At 59.0% G+C, this 20,270-nt stretch overlaps 1 protein-coding gene across 1 annotated transcript in view; it reads right to left on the bottom strand.

Moving 5' to 3' along the window:
- Positions 1-216: 216 nt before the first annotated feature.
- The window catches only part of SUSD4 (sushi domain containing 4), an 88,823-nt gene continuing 68,769 nt past the window's right edge, over positions 217-20,270 (bottom strand). The window contains exons 6-9 of the mRNA XM_045817866.1: positions 5,857-6,048; positions 4,746-4,890; positions 2,171-2,547; positions 217-1,207 (exon numbers count right to left, since the gene is read on the bottom strand). Coding sequence (XP_045673822.1) covers positions 1,179-1,207; positions 2,171-2,547; positions 4,746-4,890; positions 5,857-6,048 — 743 coding nt within the window. The 3' untranslated portion in view covers positions 217-1,178. The remainder of the gene's footprint in view (positions 1,208-2,170; positions 2,548-4,745; positions 4,891-5,856; positions 6,049-20,270) is intronic.

The raw sequence follows: 20,270 nt of genomic DNA, 5'->3' as shown, positions 1-20,270 counted from the left end.
GTTTTGTTTGCGTGTCTCCAAAACCCAGGGGAGGGGAGGAAGCAGCTCCGTGGAGCCACGTGTGTTTGAAGAGACCCTCCAGGACACGGGGAACTGTTTGTGTCCGTCACGTTCTTACAAACAACACCTAGAAGTACGAGCTCAGAGCTGGGCCTGGGCTGGGGGGCCAGCCTGCGGGCTTGGCAGGGCAACAATAAAAGGAAAAAAATAAACAAATCTAGCCTCACACTTTATTGGGAGGAGGGAGGTGTGTACAGAAACAATTTCTGTTTTGGGAAATAAAATATGGCTGAGTTTGGAAGTGAGGACAACATCCATAACAGCTCACAGGGGAGGGCTGGTGACTCGGAGATCCAAGTCGTGTGGCCCCTCTTTAAAATGCCGCCACAGAACGTCACCGTGGCCACTCTCTCCGCCGTGAGACGTGGTGGGACACATTCTGACCGGGTGTGAAGTCTCAGGGTTTATCCGATGCCGTAAATCCCGGTGCTGGACCAAGAACACAAATACTGACGCCATTTCACCAGAGGACAGCACGGAGTACACGCGCTCTACTTCTTGAAGAAGTTTCCAGAAAGCAGAGTCTGCCTGAGTCTGTCCTTTCTCCCCGGGACTGCCACACCCCGCTTTTAGCCTTGCGTGAGTACGAGTGTCCAGGTGGGGGAAGATCCCCCAAACGTCCTAGGAGAACCTTCCCTCTGGGAGCCTCCAGGGGGCGCTCTGCCGCGCTTCCCGCACAGGCTGATCCAGCCTAACTGGGAACCGGAGACAGTTCGAAGGAGACTTGGGAAGCAAATTTACATAATGTGACATGCTTTCGGAGGAGGCAGGTAGTACTCTTGACTGAAGTCCGTGGGACGCGGGGCTCAGCGGCACGTGCGGGGAACTCCCTCGTGCTCGCCAGCACGGAAGGCGCCGGACGCCGGCCCCCTGGCCCACACGGGGGTTTCCCCTGGGTCTTGGCGAATCCTCAGGTCCCACTGCAAAGACCTGCCACCGCGGTCTGTCCGTGTTTGTCCCCCACTGTCGAGTCCGCGGCGGACCACGTGAGTCACTGTCCGCGCAGAGCCCAACGCAACACGTCCCCCAGGCTGCACACTCCGTCCTCCCGTGGCCTCGCTCCGAGGTACAGGGTCCCCGCTCCCGGAGGGGCAGTCGAGTCCCGGAGACCGGCCTGGCTACGGGTCTTCTTCCATTAGCGGGATCTCTGCGCAAGGAGACACGGGTAGGGGTTAGCACGCCGAACGAAAACGCCGCGGCCGGCCGTGACCCCAAGCTCTGGCGGAACATCCGCGAGTCCTGGACTCAGCGAGGAGAAGGGAACGGCCACCCATCAGTCAGTAATCAAACACACCGACTCCTCCGTCCACCGTCCGTCTGCGGGGAAGTCTCAGCCCCAGCTCACAAACACGGAGATGTTCGATTCTGACCGTGGCCCCTCGGGGTCAGACGAGCCAAGAGGTGGCGCATTCCGGGGCCGAGAGGCAGCCCCCAGGAGCCGCACAAAAGGACGTCGGCAGGGACCAGGAGACCCCTGTTCCCGCAGCGTCACTGCCACTTACTGCCTCGACGCGCTGGAATTAGCGTCTCATTTGCAAAGTGGAGCTGGTAGCCCCCGCCCAGGGAAACAGCCCCATTCAGCTGGACACATTTTTTCCTGCTTTACCACGAGCTGCAGGCTGCGCTCCCCGTGACGGGCAGACATGCGTATTCTACTTTCCACCCCGTGAAAATAACCCGCGTGGGTCCGGAACGTCTATGGGCCCTGGCCCCTTCGCATGCACGTGGGTCTTCCCTCCTGGCCTGTGTGTCACTCCCGTGCTGGGCACCCCTTGCAGAAGTCCTGCCTAATGAAGGGACAAACGAGACGAGCAGCCTGGACCGTAAAGAGGCTCTGAAAACCAAGTGCCGGCCGCCGGAGCCCCTCTGCTCTGGATGGCTCCGTGTCCTTCCGTGCCTCCTGAGATCTCAGCTAATGGGCTCATCGCCTATGAGATGATGACCCCTCCTCCTCCTAATTGGCCCTGCCCATGGCCTCTCCACACAGAGAAAGCAAGGGGCAATTTAAGCCGAGAGAGAGGGGAACAGATGGATCTCACGCTGTGCTGGCTCCAAGATGCCGGGTGCAGAGGGGTGTGCAGGGCGCTCAGGTCTCGGGGCAAACACTTACCATCTGCGATGTCGATGCCAGGGCTGCTGGAAGCCACTTCCCCCGACGTGCAGGCCGCTGAGTCAGGGTTGTCAGACGCAGGGCCCCCTTGGCACACGGGAGACGCATACAGACTCTGGAGCAGCTCGGAGGAGCCCGAGACGCTGTCACAGGTTTCGGACTCTCCCGGGCCTGTGTCCATGCCCCCCGAGCCGGGGTATGCTGGGGGGCTCTGGTCGTCCACGGGCAAGGGGCAGCCCTGGCCCACAGAGGCCAGGTACCCGGGGCCTAAGGCACTCATGCCGCCACTCACGGCCTCGTCGTAGGACGGGAGCATGACAGGCACGCCGTCCACCACCACGAAGTCGGGGTCGCTGCTGGAGCTCCGGGGAGGCCCCCTGGGCAAGGAAAAGTGGTGCCAATGTGTCAGAGTGACACTCCAGCCCAGGGGTGAAGCCACCCGGGGCCCCCACCACAGCTGAGGTCCTCAGGGCCCAAGGCGGGCGGCAGATCCCCCGGGGACACGGTGTGGAAGAACCCAGCCTCCCACTGGGGCCGCCTCTGGCAGGTGGTGCTGCCGCCACAGCCGGCCGCTCAGGAGAGCGGCGGTTTCTCCTGTCCTGTGCCCTCCAGCCTGTCCTCTCTGCCCCCTCCTCACACCTCCGGCCTCCCTCTCTGACTTCTGGGCTGGGCCCTTTGGCTGCAACCTCGTGGGCAGGGGACGATGCGGCCCATTCCAACAGCGTCAGGGTGCCTCCGTGGTGTCCCAGGGGGAGGCTGCTGGTAACAAAGCAACACCGTTGAGAGCATAGGAAACTTGGGACCCTACATGCCACAGGCAACAGCTGGCCCCTGTGGTTCTTATGCCTTTCTGCTTCCTGTCACAGCATATAAAAGCACTAATATTTCTTCAAGACAGAAAAACAACAACAGGAAACAGGAAGAGGGCTCTGAGCATCATCTCACCACCTGCTTCAAGTTACATCCTCACTTCCACCAGCCGACCCAGCCTGAACGTGAGCTGTGCACGTGCGGCCTGCCGCGAGGGATCCTGGGAGTGGGCCCACGGTCTGCCCTCTCTGCAGGCGGGCCCTTACGGGGCTCCCGTGCAGCTCCTGGCCCTGGCCCTGGCCCTTTGCATGTTGTCACAGTCTGAACCCCGTGGAGCCGAGCCCAGGGGGAGCTCAGTTGTCAGAGAAACAATTGTCAGGGTTTTTAAAGTGTCCATGACGAAGCCTGACCGGGTGGCTCAGCCGGCTGGAGCCTTGCCCCGAAAACGGAAAGGTTTCCCGTTCCATCCCCGGTCAGGGCGCGCGTGGGAGGCAACCAAGTGCTGTTTCTCTCTCACATCAGCATTTCTCTCTCTCTTTCTCAAGTCAATGAACGTATCCTCAGTGAGGCTTTAAAAAATCTTAATATTTAGGCAATATAACTTTTTTCCCAAGCAGCTGTAGAAAAATAGCTCTCCGGGCCACTTTAATGAGCTCCAGCGTGCCATGAATCACAGCGCGTAGCCTAGCTTTCTCTTGGTGATCCTCGGGCCCTCTTTCGGGCAGTGCAATCGCTCAATGAGAGAGCACGGTCCCTCGGTTCATAAATAGTAACGCTGAGGGCCAAGAGGGCGGGCGGCAGGTGTGAGAGGAAAGAAGGGTCTGGCACCAGAACGGCTGCGACTCGCTCTGGGCTGCTGAGGGAGGCGGGTGGCTCGCACCCGGCTCACGGCAGCCCCTTCCCCACTGGGCAGCGTTCCCTTTCCAGGGGGTGGTAGGCACCGCCCTGGGGGTTGGTCGGTCCCCGCGGGCGAAAACAAGTGCCCTTTTCGGATGCACGAGGTCCCTAAAGAAGACGACGGACAGGGTTGCAGAATCCAAGGGAGTGCTGACTCCTCCGGCAGGGGCCTGGCTTGTGCCCTGTGACGTTTGGTGCCCTGAACGGTCATCTGCCGGCAGCAGGGCTGGGGGCACGTTTTTGTCCCACAGGGAACGTGAGGGTCTCCCCTCTGTGGACGGCGGCCAGCGGCCCAAAGCCGAGTGGATGAAGACACCAAGCCAAGCGAGTCTGGGCGGTCGCAGAGGAGGGGCAGCCCTGTCCTGATGTCCCATCCAGCGTCCTTCCCTGAGACTTCTCACGGCCCACAGTCCCCGCACCTCTGCTGGGCCACACGCCTTTGGCCGTGTCTCCTGTGTGGTTCCCGTCCTCCCCATGCACTGGGTGCTCCAAGGGACATAGCTCCAGAGCCACGTACACGCAGGTGGCAACGGACACGGCACCCCTGGGGGACAGGCACAGCATGCAGCCCTGTCGCTGTGCTCCCCCCCCCACACACACCCAGGATGCCCCTCGAGAACCGTCTACCAGGGGAGAAGGGAGACACAGGTTCACGGCAGGTGGGGGGGGCACGAGAGAGGGAAAGGAGGTCTGTCTCCAGCTTGGTGCTCTGACCCCCAGACACCCCCAAAACGTCCCAGGAGAGTGTTTAGCTCTCCCTGTATTCTCTGCGAGACCCCACACTCATCGAGGGTCTGGATCTCCCTCTTCTCTCTGCTTCTCTAGGTGGCTGCACTGAGCCCGATCGGCAGCTGTGGGCGGTACTGACCTGGGGGGGAAGTGGGCCTTGAACTTGGTCTGGAACATCCGGGCCAGGATGACGAGCAGCAGCACCAGCAGTACGCTGGTGGCCGTGAACGCCACAATCTTCCACGTGGTCAGGAGAGTCTCGTGGGTGCTGGGCCACGTTTGCTCTGCCGAGAGAGGGAGGGGGGAGAGAGAACAAAGGGGTGCATGAGGCTCCCAGACTGTGGCAGCGGGAAGGTTCCCACGTGCCCTCGGGCTGCAGGAGTCTGGCCCAGGAGCTGCTCATCACGTGTACCCCCCGGGCCGGCGTCAGGACCCTGCTGCTGTGCTAACATCCGCCCCCAGCGGGGTCTCTGCCAGCTCCAAGGCAGACCTGCAGGTTCACACTCTGGACCAGGGTGAGAACCAGGCCCGGGGCTGAGTAACGTGCCTGCTTCCGGGGCAGAGGAGGAAAGGGGGTTCCTCTCCCCTGGAGAAGTCACGTCCTGCAATGGACCAGGAGATGGGGGGGAGGGGAGCTGAGCTAAGGGCCTTGGTGAGTGTTCCAGAACAGGCTACGGAGTGGGGTGAGCAAAGACACAGGAGGCCAGAAGGGCCGTGCCTCTGTGGGGGTCACGTCTCCCAAGTAAGGGGAGACAAGGCAACCCTTCCAAAATAGAGCCCTGTCCCTTTGACATGAGCCGCCCCGTGTCTCACACGTCACCTCTGTGGCTGCCGAAGTCTCCTCCTACCCCTCCCCTCCCCTCGCTGAGGAGCAGTCCCATAGACCCTCTCCGACCCCTCCTCCTGCTGGTTCACCTGACCGCCTGCGGGCCTCCCGGTGCCCAGGTCACACCGCTGTGCCCAGGGGGAGAGCGTGCATGCCACCCCACTGCTCGGGCGGGTGGCCACGGGCATACCTAGAGAACATGGTCTGAGTGGGCAGGTCACTGGTGCTCGGGTCTCTGTCATGGGGCCACTGCCCTGGTGCCCCGAGACCAGCGGTGAGGCTGCTTTGCTAGGAACTTGCTGTTAACCAGCAAGCACTTAAGGCCACCCCCAGCTTATGTGTTTATAAGCGAAAGCACGTCTCACCTACGGCAACACCGTTCTGCGGGCCCCGGGCCCCCCAGCAGGCCGAGGCCCGCACTCACCCGACTTGATGCAGTAGACCTGGTAGGAGGGAAACCACTCCCCGTACTGGCAGGTGATGTACTTGTAGTCGCTGGTGAGGCCGTAGCCGGGGTCGCAGTAGAACTCCACGACGGTGCCGTGGTGGTAGCGGTCGCAAGGCCGCGGGTGGCAGATGAAGTCGCCGTGACTCACCATCGGGGGCAGCGGGCAGACTTGGCCGGTGGGGAAGAATAAGTGTTTCAGCACCAGGTGCTCCCCCCGCACGAAGCCCTCCTCCCACAGACCGGGTCAGGAGACCGCATTCCTGAGAGTCGTGCCTACGCGGCCGTCCCCAGGCCAGCTGGTGGCCCCAGACTCGGCCCCTGCTTCTGTGTCCTCACGGGAGCCCAGGGCACTCTGAGCGCACCCTGCTCTCACGTGGCCTCATCGGGCGCATCACCAAAGAGGGGTTTGCTGTACATCACAAAGGGGGTGCCCATGTAATAGGCAGCACTGAGCTCTTCTACGAATCATACACGGCATTCTGGGCCAGACAAGGTAGTAAATAAAACTACTTATGGACAAAACATTTGCTGAAAGGAACAGCCATCCCACACCCGTTCCTGAGGCTGTGGACTGTCCAGATCCCCGGTCAGTGTCCCTAACCGAGATCCTGGAACTTCCGGCTGGTCCTTGCTTGACCGCAGAACCCCCTGGGGTTCAGCTGGTGACCTGGATCCAAGCAGTTGCTAGTTCTAAGCGGAATAACGCCAGGAAAACCCAGGCAGGGGCGCGTGAACAGAGATTCTTCTGCAACGCTGTTTTTGAACAATGTTTCTTAACACTTACAAATGATTGGCAACAGTTGTGGGTGTCGAGAGGCATGGGGCCTGGACGCCGAGTCCTAGGGAGGCTCGGCTGAGACTCAGCTAGAAGGGGGTCATCGTCGCTGCCCCCTCTGCTCCCTGCTTTATGGCAGAGCAGACAGGTGCGTGGTGCTCATTGAGAGAAAGGTTGAGTTTTGGGGCAGGGGGAGCATTAACACAATGTGAAAAGGAAATGCAGCCCTGGCGCAGTAGGCCAGTTGGTTAGAGCGTCGTCCCAACATGCCAAGGTTGCAGGTTCGATCCCCGGTCAGGGCACATCCAAGAACCAACCAATGAACGCATCAATAAGTGGAACAACAAGTCTCTCTTTCTCTCTCTCCCTCCCTCCCTCCCTCTCAAATCAATACATTTATAAAGAAAAGAAAATGCAGCAGCTGCTGATCTGAGGTGTGGAAAAGAAAGGGCAGGTATTTTTTTCCTGCAAAAAAAAAAAGTGTGAAAAAAAAACAAACCCATACCAAGATTCCAGTTCTCTCCCTGGGAAATACCCCTAAAGGTTTTCCAAGGGACCACTGAAATTTCTTGGGCTGAGACCAGCAAGGACTGTGGACAATGAGCCCCTCACCAGGGTGCGGTGGCATTTGGGGCAGGCGGTGGCTCCTCCTGTGGGGCTGTCACTGGACACTGTGTGTACTGTGGGGGCTATCCACACCCCCAGGTGGCCCGGGAAATACCAGCAGCACCTCCCAAAACGCTCCCGGATGCATTCCAGGCCCCTAGAACCCCCGCCCCCTGGAACCTCTCTCCCTGTCCCTCACCTTCAGCTCAGCCCTGTCCGCCCAGCAGGCCGGATGCAGGGTGAGGGCTGGGGAGGCAGATGCCGGGATGGGGCTGCTCTGCTCTCACTGGCCGACAGCCTCAAGCAAGTCACCGCCCCTTGTTACTGGTGTCCTCATCTGCCACACGGGGAGAACAGACCCCGCTCGCTAGAGGTGCTGTGAGGACTTCTGAGCGAAGGGCACCGAGGAAGCGGCTTGCCCGTGTTAGGTGCTGCTATGGCCGGGTGTTGGGGACCTGTGTCCCCCGCCCTTCCAGCCACAAGGTGGAGCTGCTGGGCAGTGTGGGGAAGAAAACGTTCACCCAGTGCCTGTGGTTCCCGCATTCCTGTGGTCCGCCCCTGACCTGGGCTGGGTGTCCCCATGCGGATCCCCACTCCTGAGTGACCGCCTACGGGTGGATTTTCTCCCTGCCCCTCAGCAAGAACAAGGTCCAGTCAGAAGTGTCCCCCCAGCCAGATGTCCCCTCCGGCGCACACTGGCTCCATGGTCATTCCTGCAGGGGGACCCTGCCCGGAGATGGGCGCCGCCTGGCTCCCAGGAGGACGGGCTGCAGGCAGAGGCTCTGGCCGCCCACCGCGCCCTCTGCCCTCCGTCAGGCTGCTTCTGGGGGCTGGGCGGCACCACCCTCTCCACGGACGGGGCTTCCCCGGGACACGGTGAACTTGCCCCCTCTGCCCTGACGGGGCCACAGAGCTGCCTCCCCCACCCAGTCCCACGCCCACCTCTCAGCCCCTGATCGTTTCTGCTGGGGACTCCCAGTCTCTCCAGTACGAGCGGTTCATGACACCGGGTCCGGGTGGGCGTCCCAAGGACCCCAGGGTCAGGCAGCAAATGCCACGTTGTGCCTGGGGGTGGGGCACTGGAAGCACAAACCCACGCCGTCCCCACACCAGTGTGTGATTGGAGCACAGCGCCCCTCTGTCCTGCGTCCACGCAGACCCCCACACCCCCTGTCTGGACACAGAGAAGGCTGGCCAGTCCTGGTGCTGGACGTGCAGCGAAGCTGGAGGACAGCCCAGTGCAGTGCTAACTGGGAAAGCGCGGTCCCTCCCACCTCTTCCCGCTTTGCGCTATCAGCACCCGAGCAGCCGCTGCGGCACCGGAAAGGGAGCTGATTGGTCTCAGACAGGCTGCATGTCAGACCCTCTGAGAGGAGAGCCTCTCCACACTCCCGCCCAAGTGCCCTGATTACAAACAGTCTCCCACTCCCAGGGGAAGGGCGACTCCGCCCTCGCTGCTGGAGCTGCGGCCCCCTCTTCCCCTGCCTCGGGCACCGGCCCCCCGGTTCTCTGGCCCTCAGACTCTGCCTGGACCGCACCCTGGCTTCCCTGGGCCTCCGGTGCGCAGACAGCACATAGTGGGACTGCTCGGGCTCCACTGTCACGCCAGCCAGTTCCTATGACAAATGTCCTCTTCTGCCTCTGCTGTCGCTGTGGTCTCTGCTTGTACACCGAGCTCCCAGAATGCCCCCTCGGAGGCGCAGGGACCACCCGGAAAGTGGGTGTGTGAGGCTGGAAGACTGGGGTGTGGGGAGTATGAGGCGCAGATGCCTCCCTCGTAATTGAACCTGGACCTGGTTGCCCTGGTTCGCTCGAGGTTGAGGAAAGAACAACAAAGGGAGGATCTGTAACCACGGAACCAACTCGAAATGTCCCTGTGCAGCTGAACAAGGTACCGAGCTGCTTTTTCAGGGACCACAGACCAAAACTGCAAGTCACACAGCCGAAGCACACGCAGAGGAGAGAACTTGGACCTCCGGCTGCGCCCAGAACTGAAGTCCCCCGCACCCCCACCCATGGGACTAGAGGGCCAGGACACGGCTGGAACTCGACCCCGGAATCCTTGGCCGAATGGAGCCAGGGAGATGCGGTGTCAGTGCCCCTTTACCATAAACAGCCGAGCTCCGAAGTCCTTCACTTAAAACTTGCCCCACCAGGGTCACCACACCCCTCTCCCCCCAGCCCCTCAAAACCCTGAACTTAGTCCAGCGAGCAAGGTGGATTTGAGGCACCATCAGCTCTCCCATCTTCTTGGTGCCTGCTTGATGCATAAACCTTTCTTTACCCCCAAAACAAAGTCCTCTTTTATTCCCTCCCTAGCCATCCATCTAGCTAGTGTTCCATTCGCTCTGTGTCTCTGGAGAACCCTGACTCACACGGTCGCCCCACCGGGTCTCCAGCCCACCCTGAAACTGCAGGTTGCATTGTATAGCGGGCAGTGGGGGCCTCAGGCTGCTGCAGCCCTGCTGGGGGTTGGGGGGTGCTCCCCGAGAGCAGGGTAGAAAGAGCTGCTTCCTACCCCGCCCCTCCCCGAAGTCCCAGCATGGGCAGGTGCCAGGGGCACCTTCAACGGGCAGCGCGGCAGCCAGAGGGGGTCGGGAGAAATCACCATCAGCTATGCGATAGACCAACTTCAAGACCAAGAACTGCCCGAGACACACGCGGTCACACGGTCTCCGGGCCGTGATGGAGACCGATGGGGAGCAGAGCAGCTGCGCTAACCGTGTCGGGGGTGCGTGTGGACGGGTCGATCTCAGGTGAGCTGTTGGGGGCGGGGGCAGGGGCATGGCGCTTGACCTGAAACCTGGAGCCAGCCCAGCCCAGCCCAGCCCAGCAGGCCCACAAGCCAGGACCGGCGCAGCAACAGTGCACCGCGAGCCCACGGCGACGTGAGCAGAGGGGCCAAGAGCAGCTGTTCATGACACCTCTTTGCAACTTTGGCCTCGTCACAACACCCAGGGGTGTTTCTGATTTCCATTTATTAAAATGCATTTTTACTACTGTTGAGTCAAATAACAAAAAAATGGGACTTGTATCGTGTCTGTCTTCTTGTCTTATTTTTTCCTATAAGCCATGTTTATGGAAGATTGTACAGTTAATGGTCTGTAATGTGTTGGAAGATAAAACCCAAGCCACTGGCCCTTTCTCTGCAGAGGGACGAGAAGCACCGAGACTTCCCTAGCTGCGTACGCAAATGTCTGATCAAGGCGAGGAAGGACCTGGCCGGGGGGGCCATGTCAGGAGGAACATCCCAGGCCAGGGGGACGACACGGGAAGGCAAGTCGGAGGTGCGCAGAGGAGCTGGGGTGGGGGTCACGTGTGGGCCGTGCCCTGGGTCCCGTGGCAAGAAGCAGGGATGTCGTCATGCCAAGAGCAGGCATGGCCGTGGTTTTCAAAGGCAGCTCTAGCGGTGGCATGGAGAACAAGCTGCAGGGACACAAGTGGCGGCTGCCACTGCCAGGTGAGAAAGCACGGTGGTGGCTTGGACCAGGACAGTGGCAGCCGCCCCCGCAACGAGAGGGTGACGGGACGTATTTTAAAATCTGCTGTTCCCACCGCAGGGGCTGCTGGAAGGTGGAGTCTGAGATCCAAGGGAAGAATCGAGGGTGGTGCCCGATTCCTGGCACCAGCACCCGGGTGGATGGCGGCGCCGTTCCCCATGTAAGGGGTGTGTTTCATTCGTCTGTGGGAAGGGCGTGGCCCGAGTCTGGCTCTGCGCCGGTCACGTTTGTGCTTCCAGTGAGAGCCACCTGCCCGCGGGCCAGGCAGCGGGAGGAAGCATCTGGGGCGGGGACAGAACGCCGGAGTCGTGAGCACAGAGGCAGTCGTGAGACGGTGCATGGTCGTGTGGACATGTGTGACCAGACTGGCCTTCGACAGGTGCAGGAGGGAGGTGCAGGGACGGCAGACCCGGACACGGGCCTGAAGGTGGGTCTGAAGCCAGCGGGGATGGCGGAGAGGTGGGCGAGTCGCTTCTGAAGGCTCCCACTCTCTGAATGAGGGGCGAGGGGCGGTGGGGGAGAAGCTTCGTGCTGAGCGTCACCGATCACTTATCGCAGCCCTTAACCCATTTATATACTTCGCTATGCGCCCAAGAGGAAAATGAGGTCTAAATATAGTCTATGCGCCTTGTGAATATTCACACAAATTATCCTGGGGAGACAGAAGAATGTAGAACATTATAACTTATAGCCTCGATTTTTTTTCCTTGTTAATCCTTCTCCACCGTGGGCCCGGGTGCTTGGACGGGATCTTTCCATCCTTAGTCTTCTGAAGGTTCGTGCAGCCCCCTGGGCATTCTCCATGCAAGAAACGGCGGCCCCTTTGTCTCTGCACCCTGGTCTACCCCATGGGGTGGTGCCGGGGGCTGCTGGAGGCCTGGCACGGCCGGTCCCCCCTTCTTCCTGGGCACAGCGCTGCCCGCATTGCTAGCGCCCCTTGTTCCTCTGCGTGCTGGTTAATGCAATGTGAGCGGAAGTGACCAATCCTACTCCCAGGCCCCATCCACGAAACCCTCCCAGCCTCTGGCTCACTGGAATGCGGACACCTGCCAAGGGGGCCTGAGAAGCCACACCTGGAAGACAGCAGCGCTGTGTCGCCCCCGGATGGCTGCGTGGAAGCAAGCTGACCCACGGTTTCATGACCCCCGCTGCACAAAGATAAACTGCTGTGTTATTTGAGCCGTGACACGTCTTTGGGGACCCCCTTACAGTGGCGGGGTGCACCGTACACAGTGTGCAGCAGCTCGGCACCCACTCTCCGGCTGCAGCCACGATCACGAGCCGCACCGGCCTCCCGTCACCTTAACGCTGCCGTGAAAGTGTCTTCATGGCTTTAGCAGAGCCCTCAGCCCCGGCTGCACATTAGCAGCCCCCGGGGAGCTTTGCCTAACTGGCCTGGAGCGGGGCCTGGGCTCGGGCAGCCTCCCAAGCGCCCAGGGGATGCTAATGAGTCCTCCCAGTAGAGAGCACCACCTTAGGCCACTGCAGCGGAGAGCTGGGAAAAGGCGCGACTCTGCCTGCTGGGATGGATGACTCAAAGTCTTCTGCGGAGCCAGAGTCAGAACCCACTGGCCGTGGTATCTGGTCTGGGCCTCACTGCCCACCAGACCCCTGCTTTCCAGCCCCTGAACCCTCAGCTGTCGATCTGCTGGGAGCCTGTGGGAAGTGCAGACTGTCAAGCCACACCCCAGACCTGCAGAAGCGGAAACTTCCTGTTAGCAAGAGTCCCGGTGGTTCGCGCTCCCGGGACAGTTTGGGGAGTGCTGCCCCAGCCTGTGAGACAACTTTGCAGCTGAGCTCAGTGGTGACGTGGAGAGAAAGCTCGCTCTTGATGCTGGAACCTGCACCTCGGCTGGCCCGGAAGGGCACGGGAGAGTGGTGGGCAAGCCAGCGAGTCCGTGTGTCGAGTGTGCAAGCATGGTGTCGAGGTCAACCCGAGTGTGCTGGGAGCAGCGATCCTGGGAACCAGGGGTACAGAGGCACCCGAACCTCTGCCCTCCGGAGTTCCGTTGGCTCCTAACAGTCGTGACGGCTACTGTGCCAGCTGTCCCCAGTGCCGCCTAAGTCTGGGTATGATTCCGGGAGGCCGGATTGAACCTCCATGCAGAGCCACAGCTGTTTTCGAGGCTATCTGCGAAACTTCGCTTTCGGCTCAGGAAAAATCAATGACCATTACACAGCACCCTACGTTGTCCACTTCGGTTTTGCCGTAACAACCCAGAAGGCCAATGAGTGTGTCCACCAAGGAAGCGAGTGATGACAAGCCTGGGGCTCTGCCTGTTCCCAGGCTGGAGGGAGCGTGGGGTTCACTTGCTGGGAGGAGGGCTGACAGCTCAAGTCCAAGATCAGTTTTACCCAGCCACCCTGAGGGAGGGGCTGGGATCTGTTTTCCATCTCGGAATCACCACGTTAGGGAGTCCCTGGAGGCATACAGCACACATCTGATGGCAAACTGTGACACTTCAGGGCAAAGAAGGAAATACAGCCTCGCCCAAGAAATCTGAATAGCGCCTGGTTTTGGAGACGGGATGGTGCTGGGGGCAGGGGGCAGGTGTAAAACCAGGGCTGGCTGGATGGTGCTTTTGCGGCGAGGCGAGGCGGATACCGGAATCCGAAGCTGGCAAGTGTCTCTGGGTCCTCACGAGGCTGTTCCTCTTTCTCCGCTGGGACCTGAGAACCCACAGCTCAGTCCAGCAAAGCCGCCATCGCCTCGAGGTGACAATAAACCACGAGACGTCTACAGTGCCAAAGCGGCCTGGCGTCTGCACCTTTTATAAAGGAGAATTTCCCCCGCTGCTGGGTTTCCTGGTGGCAACGGGAGCATCTTCATTTTTTGAAAGGGGAAACAATTGGGGCCACAGGGTGTCTGCTTGAGATAACGAGACCTGGAGGTTTCTTCAAAGTGAGGTAAAAAGCGGCTGTGTAACATGACAGTGGTTAATTGGTGAGACACAGTGTGGTGGGCGGGTAGGGGGGAGGGGAGTAAAGAAGCACAGGAAGCCTGAACCCCAGGCCTTGAACCCAAGGGTTCCTTGGGAACACACCAGCCATTCTTCTCTCTGGACAATGCTGGCAGAAACCAGGTTGGGGAGCCTTACGCTCCGGGGACAGCAGTGGCCCTCAGTTAACTCAAAGGGCCACAGGACCCTTGAGCGTGTCAAGCAGTATGGCAGCGGGAGTTTCCTTTCACGGGCTACTTTAGCCCCAGTTATCTCCAGAATGCTCGGCTTCTCGGCTTCCTGCCAATTTGCTTTTCTTCCCAATTCGAAAAAAGAGATTCCTCGGAAGATATTTATGGTATGAAAATACAGGTGGACGTAGCACAGCTGTTCACCTGTGATCCCTGAAGTAGGGGCTGTTTTTAAAACCTGAATTCCAACACAATTTTTTTTTATAACTCCAGCTGTTTTTCCACCTCCTCCACGCCTGGGCCGGTTACACAACTTCACGTGAGCGGCAGAGCCGGCGTCAGAAAACACGTTGGCTTCTCATCCATCAGAGAACAAACTGGCCGGAAGGGATGGTGGCCCCGTCCCAGCCTTTCCCATGGGATCCTCGGTCCCCGAGAAGACGGTGAGCTGTGGGGCGCGCCGGCCCTGCTGAGCGCGTTCACGCTGCAGGAATCCAGAGCGGTTTAGCATGGAGCACTGAAGTTTTGCAAAAACAAACCCCAGAGCAACGAAAGGCCCTCCTCCGGTGCAAAAAGAGATCATGACTGTGAACATGGGCATTATGGGACAAGTCCTAGGGGGCGGAAAATGAATGACATGCGACACCAAGATGGACACGGAAAGGTGTGTGTGTTTTACCTGCTGATCAGTCCACTGGCCTAAATACTTTGGGGAAAAAGGACAGAGAAGGTGGGTGATCGTTTATGAAGAGAAGTGGGGATGGGCTGGAAGCCGGGGAGGAGTGACCCCCCAAATCGCCCTGCCTGATACTTCCAAGTAATTCCCCCTGAAAAGGGCCCCAGGGGGTGATGACAGGATTTATTGCCTTTCGTGTTGCACCTGATTGCCAGAGGCTTTATTGCCATGAAATACAAGTTTCCTAACTTCCCGGAGGGGAAAGAAGGAAATACATTCTGCCCGGAGCAGGGATGGAGAAGATGTCCTAGGGTTTCAGGACGAAAACAGAGATTTCCCCACGTGCACAGGTCATCTGCTTTCTGGGCATCACGGCGCTCTTCTCTTGGCCCGAGCTAGGGGCTCAAACCAACCACTGGTCACAGCTCTGCAGTGCTTCCCTCTGTCCCTTTCAGTGAGCTGACGTTTATTCATTTACCTTTTTTCTCATTGATTCCAGACAGAGGGGAAGGGAGGGAGAACGAGAGGGAGAGAAACAGTGTGAGAGGGAAACATTGATCAGCTGCCTCTTGCATGTGTCCCAACTGGGGACCGAACCTGCCACCCAGGCATGTGCCCTGACCCAGAATCGAACCCACGAACCTTCAGCTTGCAGGACAACACCCAACCCACCGAGCCACACTGGCCAGGGCAAGCGACCTGACATTTAAATATCACAAAATAAAGGCCTCCACTTGCATGTCCGTGAGTTTTTCACTAGGAGGCAGCAACGTGGCCAAGGGAAGACCTATCAGTGAGAACCCCGAACCCAGCGGAAGAAAGTTCTCCGCGGCCGCAGAGGGTGTGCGCCCCGGCAGAAGGGATTCTCATCGTGGACCAGGGGTGCTCTCTGCAACACACCTGCAACATCCCTCCTGACACAAGCTGCCAAAGGGCTCCCGCAGCACAGGGGCTCTCAGTCAGGTTTATCAGTGAGTCGACCCCTTCCTGTGCCTCGCCTCCAAGAGACAGTTCCGGGAAGACATGACTGGTGGCACCTGGGGCCAGATCCATTGTGTGCCCAGCCAGGGACAACCCAGGGACAGAGGGCCGGGGAGCAGCAGAGCTGGAGCCTAGTGGTTGGGGGGGGATCCCATCTCTGAATGTGCGTGTGGGGTGGGGGAGGGGGCTAGCTGACTCCTCTCTCGGTGTGGTCTTCGTTTCTTGCTCTGGCGGGAGAAACCACTCCAGAATGCTGCCACCTTTGCTCTCTTTGGTGGGAAGAAGAATCATCTCTCTTCTTCTTTCAACGTCAATGTCAATGTCAACCTCTGCATGCGAATGGGGTTAAAAAAAGTACTTCTAGGAGTCCAGGAGAGCCGGAGGGTTGGTGGTCACGAGTTTCCAACGAGGCCGGAAGGCGGGCGCGGCTCAAGCTAGTGACCAGGGGGCGTGGAGAGAGGGAGGGAGGCGAGTCCAGGGCTCTCTGTCAGGCCGGGGCCCACAGAACCCAGGAGAGAAAGAGTCTGAAAAGAAATAGCGGGGAGGCCTGAACACTCGGTTCTGCTTGAAAAAGAGGAAGAAGGTCTCTTGGTTTCCTTAGCACGGGAAGATCGATGTTTCTAGACTCACCATAGAGAAAAACTAACACAGCTCCTTGATGTTGCAGCACAGTCTGCTCTCAAGTACCAGAGCAACGTGTGACCGGGAAGAGGAAGAAGCTCCAGTGACAATTACTTTATTGTGAAAAAGAGAGAGAGAGGGAGAGAGAGAGGGAGAGGGAATGAAGCACAGTGATCCTGGAGACAGGCTGCGACGACACGCAGGCAGTTACTGCTCCGTGATCCCTCCGCTGTGATGTATGAACAGTGCATGGGAAGGGTATTACAATAATTCACTGTTGCGCGTGAACAATACATTAACAAGACAGCTTCCTACTTTGCATTCCCCTCTAATAAAAAAAAAAACAACAACCCTGAAATGGCGAGGGTCACGGGCAAGGTGGCTAGAACACAAACCGTGTCGGGCAGAGGAATTTGCCGGAAATGAATGTTTACAGGAAACACAATGGCAGCGGGCGTTACGCGCTGCCACCCGTGCCCAGACGGGAGGACAAACTCTCTGCTCACAGAACGACCTCCGCGTTGTTCAAAACGGGGCTTCCCCTAGCCAATGCCACTAACGTGTGACGGAGGAGCACCTGGGATTGCTTCGTTCCCAGGCCCGAGGAACACACACTTGTCTGCAAAGGGAATGGAAGGTTCTGAGTTGTTTAGAGTAAGATACAAAAAAAAAAAAAATCCCATAAGACTTTGGTGTAAACCGGGTTCCTTATTACAGTTCTAAATGGGTAGACAACTGGCTTCCTTGAAGGCTGGGAGTCTAAGGGGGTGGGGGAATTTTTTCTGTGGCGAGGGACATCATTTCGCTTCTCTGGTCTCGAGTTCTTTGGGAGGCGGCACTAGAGGGATGACTTTCATCCTTGGCAACGGCAAGCTCTTTCTTCAGGCACCCCTGAAGTGGGGACAGAGGGGCAGAAACAGAGCCCCTGGGGGTAGGGCAGCCAGAACCAGAACCGAGCTACCTTGGGCTTCTTTGCTCCCTCGGACTCTCTCCTAGGGCCTCAGGACCCGGCGGGCGGGAGTCCCCACCCACCTGGCCGAGTGTTGCCTGGTGTAAACCTCTCCCATTAGGCTGAGAAGAGGAGGGAAGGGCGCAGGCTCGGGCGGGCAGATAGAGCAGAAATGCGCCCTCCTCCTTCCCGGCTCTGCAGGCCCCACTGCCACACTGGGTGACGAAGGGAGACAGGCGCATTCATTTCTCTTTTCTCCATTTTCTGCTGATTTAGTTTCCTACGGAACCCAGCTGCTGCCAGGATCACAGGCGAGGCTACAGGGCACTTGGCAGCCCAGGAGGGGCTAAGGAGACCGTGACCTTGGCCAGTCGGTCCATTCTGAAGGGTTGCAGGCCTGTGCGGCGTGGGGGACTAGTTGGCCACTGCTGTTGTCACGTCAGGGGAGCAGGGCTTGAATTCCTAAGACCGATGGCCCCAAGCACTGGGGACGTCTCTGGCTGGCACCAGCGCCCTACCTGGGCAGCGGGGAGGGAGGGGAGGAAGAAAGGGAAACTCCCGCAGTGTCTGCCAGCACACGCAGTGCCGCTTGGGCCAGACTGTGGGGCGTGTTAAAGACCCAGGGGCAGGGACCGGTCAGAAGTCGCCGGTGGGCAGCTGGGCAGATTATCCAGAAGGCAGAGACACGTCCCCGCGGGGCTGTCACTGCTGTTAAGGTCTGAAATCTGAGGAGGTCCCAATTTCTTTGCCGCCCTCTTTCCTGTTCCCCACGGAGGGTCTGCTTCGAAGTCCCCAGGGGCCTCTGCGTGGAGGCGGAGACATCCCGGCGACGCGTCCTGTACCTGACTCGGGAACAGAGCCCGCCACCAAGGCATCTGGGAGCTGGGAAGCCTCCCCGTCCGTCCGAGCAGGCTTTGAGTTTTGATCCCAAATTAGAACCTTTCAAGTCATTTCACATTTGGCCAAGCAGAGCTTTGCCGTTTCCTATTTTCCTCCCTTCCTTACACAAAGGCGCAGGCCTGAAAGGACCGCGGGGCGCTGGTGGGTTCCGAGGAAACCGCACGGCTGCATTTCCTGGGGTTGAATCAGACACTGATTAAACCTCCATCCCCTGTGCTGCGAGCCCTGAAACGGATGGGAAGGGGAGGCATCACCCTGGGCATTCTGAGTTGGGGGACGGGCCTGGTCGGGTTCAGGTACAGAGCTGCAGGCGTGCAGCTCCCCAGCAGCTCCCCAGCGAGCGGGTCAGGTGTGTTTGTGGCTGGGAGAAAGGCCAGCCCCCGAGGCTGAGCGAGCCCGTTGAAAAGGCCAGCGTCCCGGGAGGCGCTGCCTAAGTCGTCACCCATGAAGCGTTCAGTGCCTGTGCTTCCCGCGGACTGACTTATCACCCCACTTGGAAAAGGGAGACACTCGAGCACAACAGACACCCACGCCGCCGAGTGTCCACTGCCACCCCCTCCCAGATGCCTGTGCCCCTGCTGCCTTCTGAGGAGACACCAAACACTGGCACGATGTCACAGGGCCAACCCAGCACAGCAAAGTGACCCCTCCCCCACACCCCTTGGCTCTCTCAAAACCACAGAGATCTCTGGCTGGTGTGGCTCAGTGGACTGAGCGCCAGCCTGAAAACCAAAAGGTCGCCGGTTCGATTCCCAGTCAGGGCGCATGCCTGGGTTGCAGGCCAGGTCCCCAGTAGGGGGGCGCATGAGAAGCAACTGATCTATGTATCTTTCGCACATTAGTGTTTCTCTCCCTCTCCCTGCCTGCCCCTCTCTCTGAAAGTAAATAAATAAAAATCTTTAAAAAATATTTTTAAAACCATCCCCCAGAGACCCCTTTCAGAGCCCCTTGGGTAGCCTCAGAGAATGGAACCCTCCTGTCACCCCCGCCAGAAGCCCTGGATAACTTCCAGGTGGAATATTCGGGCCCGAGTCCCCCCGCAGGAGCGAGATGGCAGGGACCACGCACTACATCCGTGAGCCCAGGGGCGGAGGATGGGGGTCCGAGGTTTGCCTCTGTGTTCTCTGCACCTTGCGAGACACTCAGCCCGCAGACATTTGAAAAACGTTCACGGAATGACTAAATGGACCTCCCAGGCCTTTATCTACGGGGACACCGCACGGACCCTGGTGTCTTTCCAAACTCCGCTGTGAGGAAACGTTTGGCCGTTTCTAGATGGAAGCCCTTCCTTCCCCCGAGGGATGTGTGGATGGGACTTCCAGGGAAAGGGTCTCATCTTCCCATGTACCAGCTGAGCTAACAGAAGCATCTCTGAGAGCCGGGAGCCTCCAAGTTCAAGTGGTGACTTGCGCTATCTGACCCCTGGCCCTTCCTATCTGCCTCACAGTGGCAGTCATGTGACCTCTGGTGGCAGTGGGGGCTCTCCGGGCAGCCCCCCAGAAGCTGGGGTTTCTACAGGGAGACTAGCTAGACTGGAAAGACAGATTCCCTGCTCCCCTCCCTGGTGAGAACCCTTTAACATTTTTTTGACTCTTTGGAAAATGGGTGTAAACCTATCACATTGGGTTTCCCCGTTGAACTGTAAAGCCATCGGAGCAAGTGAATTAGACAATGGACCCCAGGTCCACAGAATGGACCTTCAAGTTCATGAGCTCTGAAGTGACAGAGACTCATGTTCGAGTCCCAGCTCCCCCACCTGCTTGCTGTGTGACGTCGGGCCAACGGCGGAACCTCTGGCAGTCAGGGTTTGCTCACCAGCAAAGCGGGGTTAAAAAGTACCTGCCGCCCGAGGGCGACCGATTCTGTGTCAAGCACTTTGATACTAAGCCCTCAAACTGAAGGGCAATTATTATTGTTCGGTATTGCCTCTCATTGTCGGGGCTTCACCTTGGACAAGCAGAGCTAAAAAGCACCCGAAAACCGAAACAGCATCGGAGCAGCCAGAACCGCACCCCGGTGTGTATGCGCAAAAGCCTGGGTGCTGGATCCGCCGGCCATGCCCGGGTGCTCGCTTGTTTCTTGTGACTCTGGGCACAATTTCAGAGCAAGGGTAATGGTGGGCACATGGTTGACCACCTACTATGTGCCGCACACTTCCCTAGCTGCGTTGTATTTGCCATCACGCTGGATCCTCACAGTCCCACGAGGTGAGGACGATGGCCTCCCCTACTTTACCGCTGAGTTGATGGAGG

Source organism: Phyllostomus hastatus, unplaced genomic scaffold (assembly GCF_019186645.2).
Source record: "Phyllostomus hastatus isolate PE091 unplaced genomic scaffold, TTU_PhHast_1.1 phas_contig_148, whole genome shotgun sequence".
In the NCBI taxonomy this organism is placed as follows: Eukaryota; Metazoa; Chordata; class Mammalia; order Chiroptera; family Phyllostomidae; genus Phyllostomus; species Phyllostomus hastatus.
This window is presented reverse-complemented; position numbering and strand designations above follow the sequence as displayed.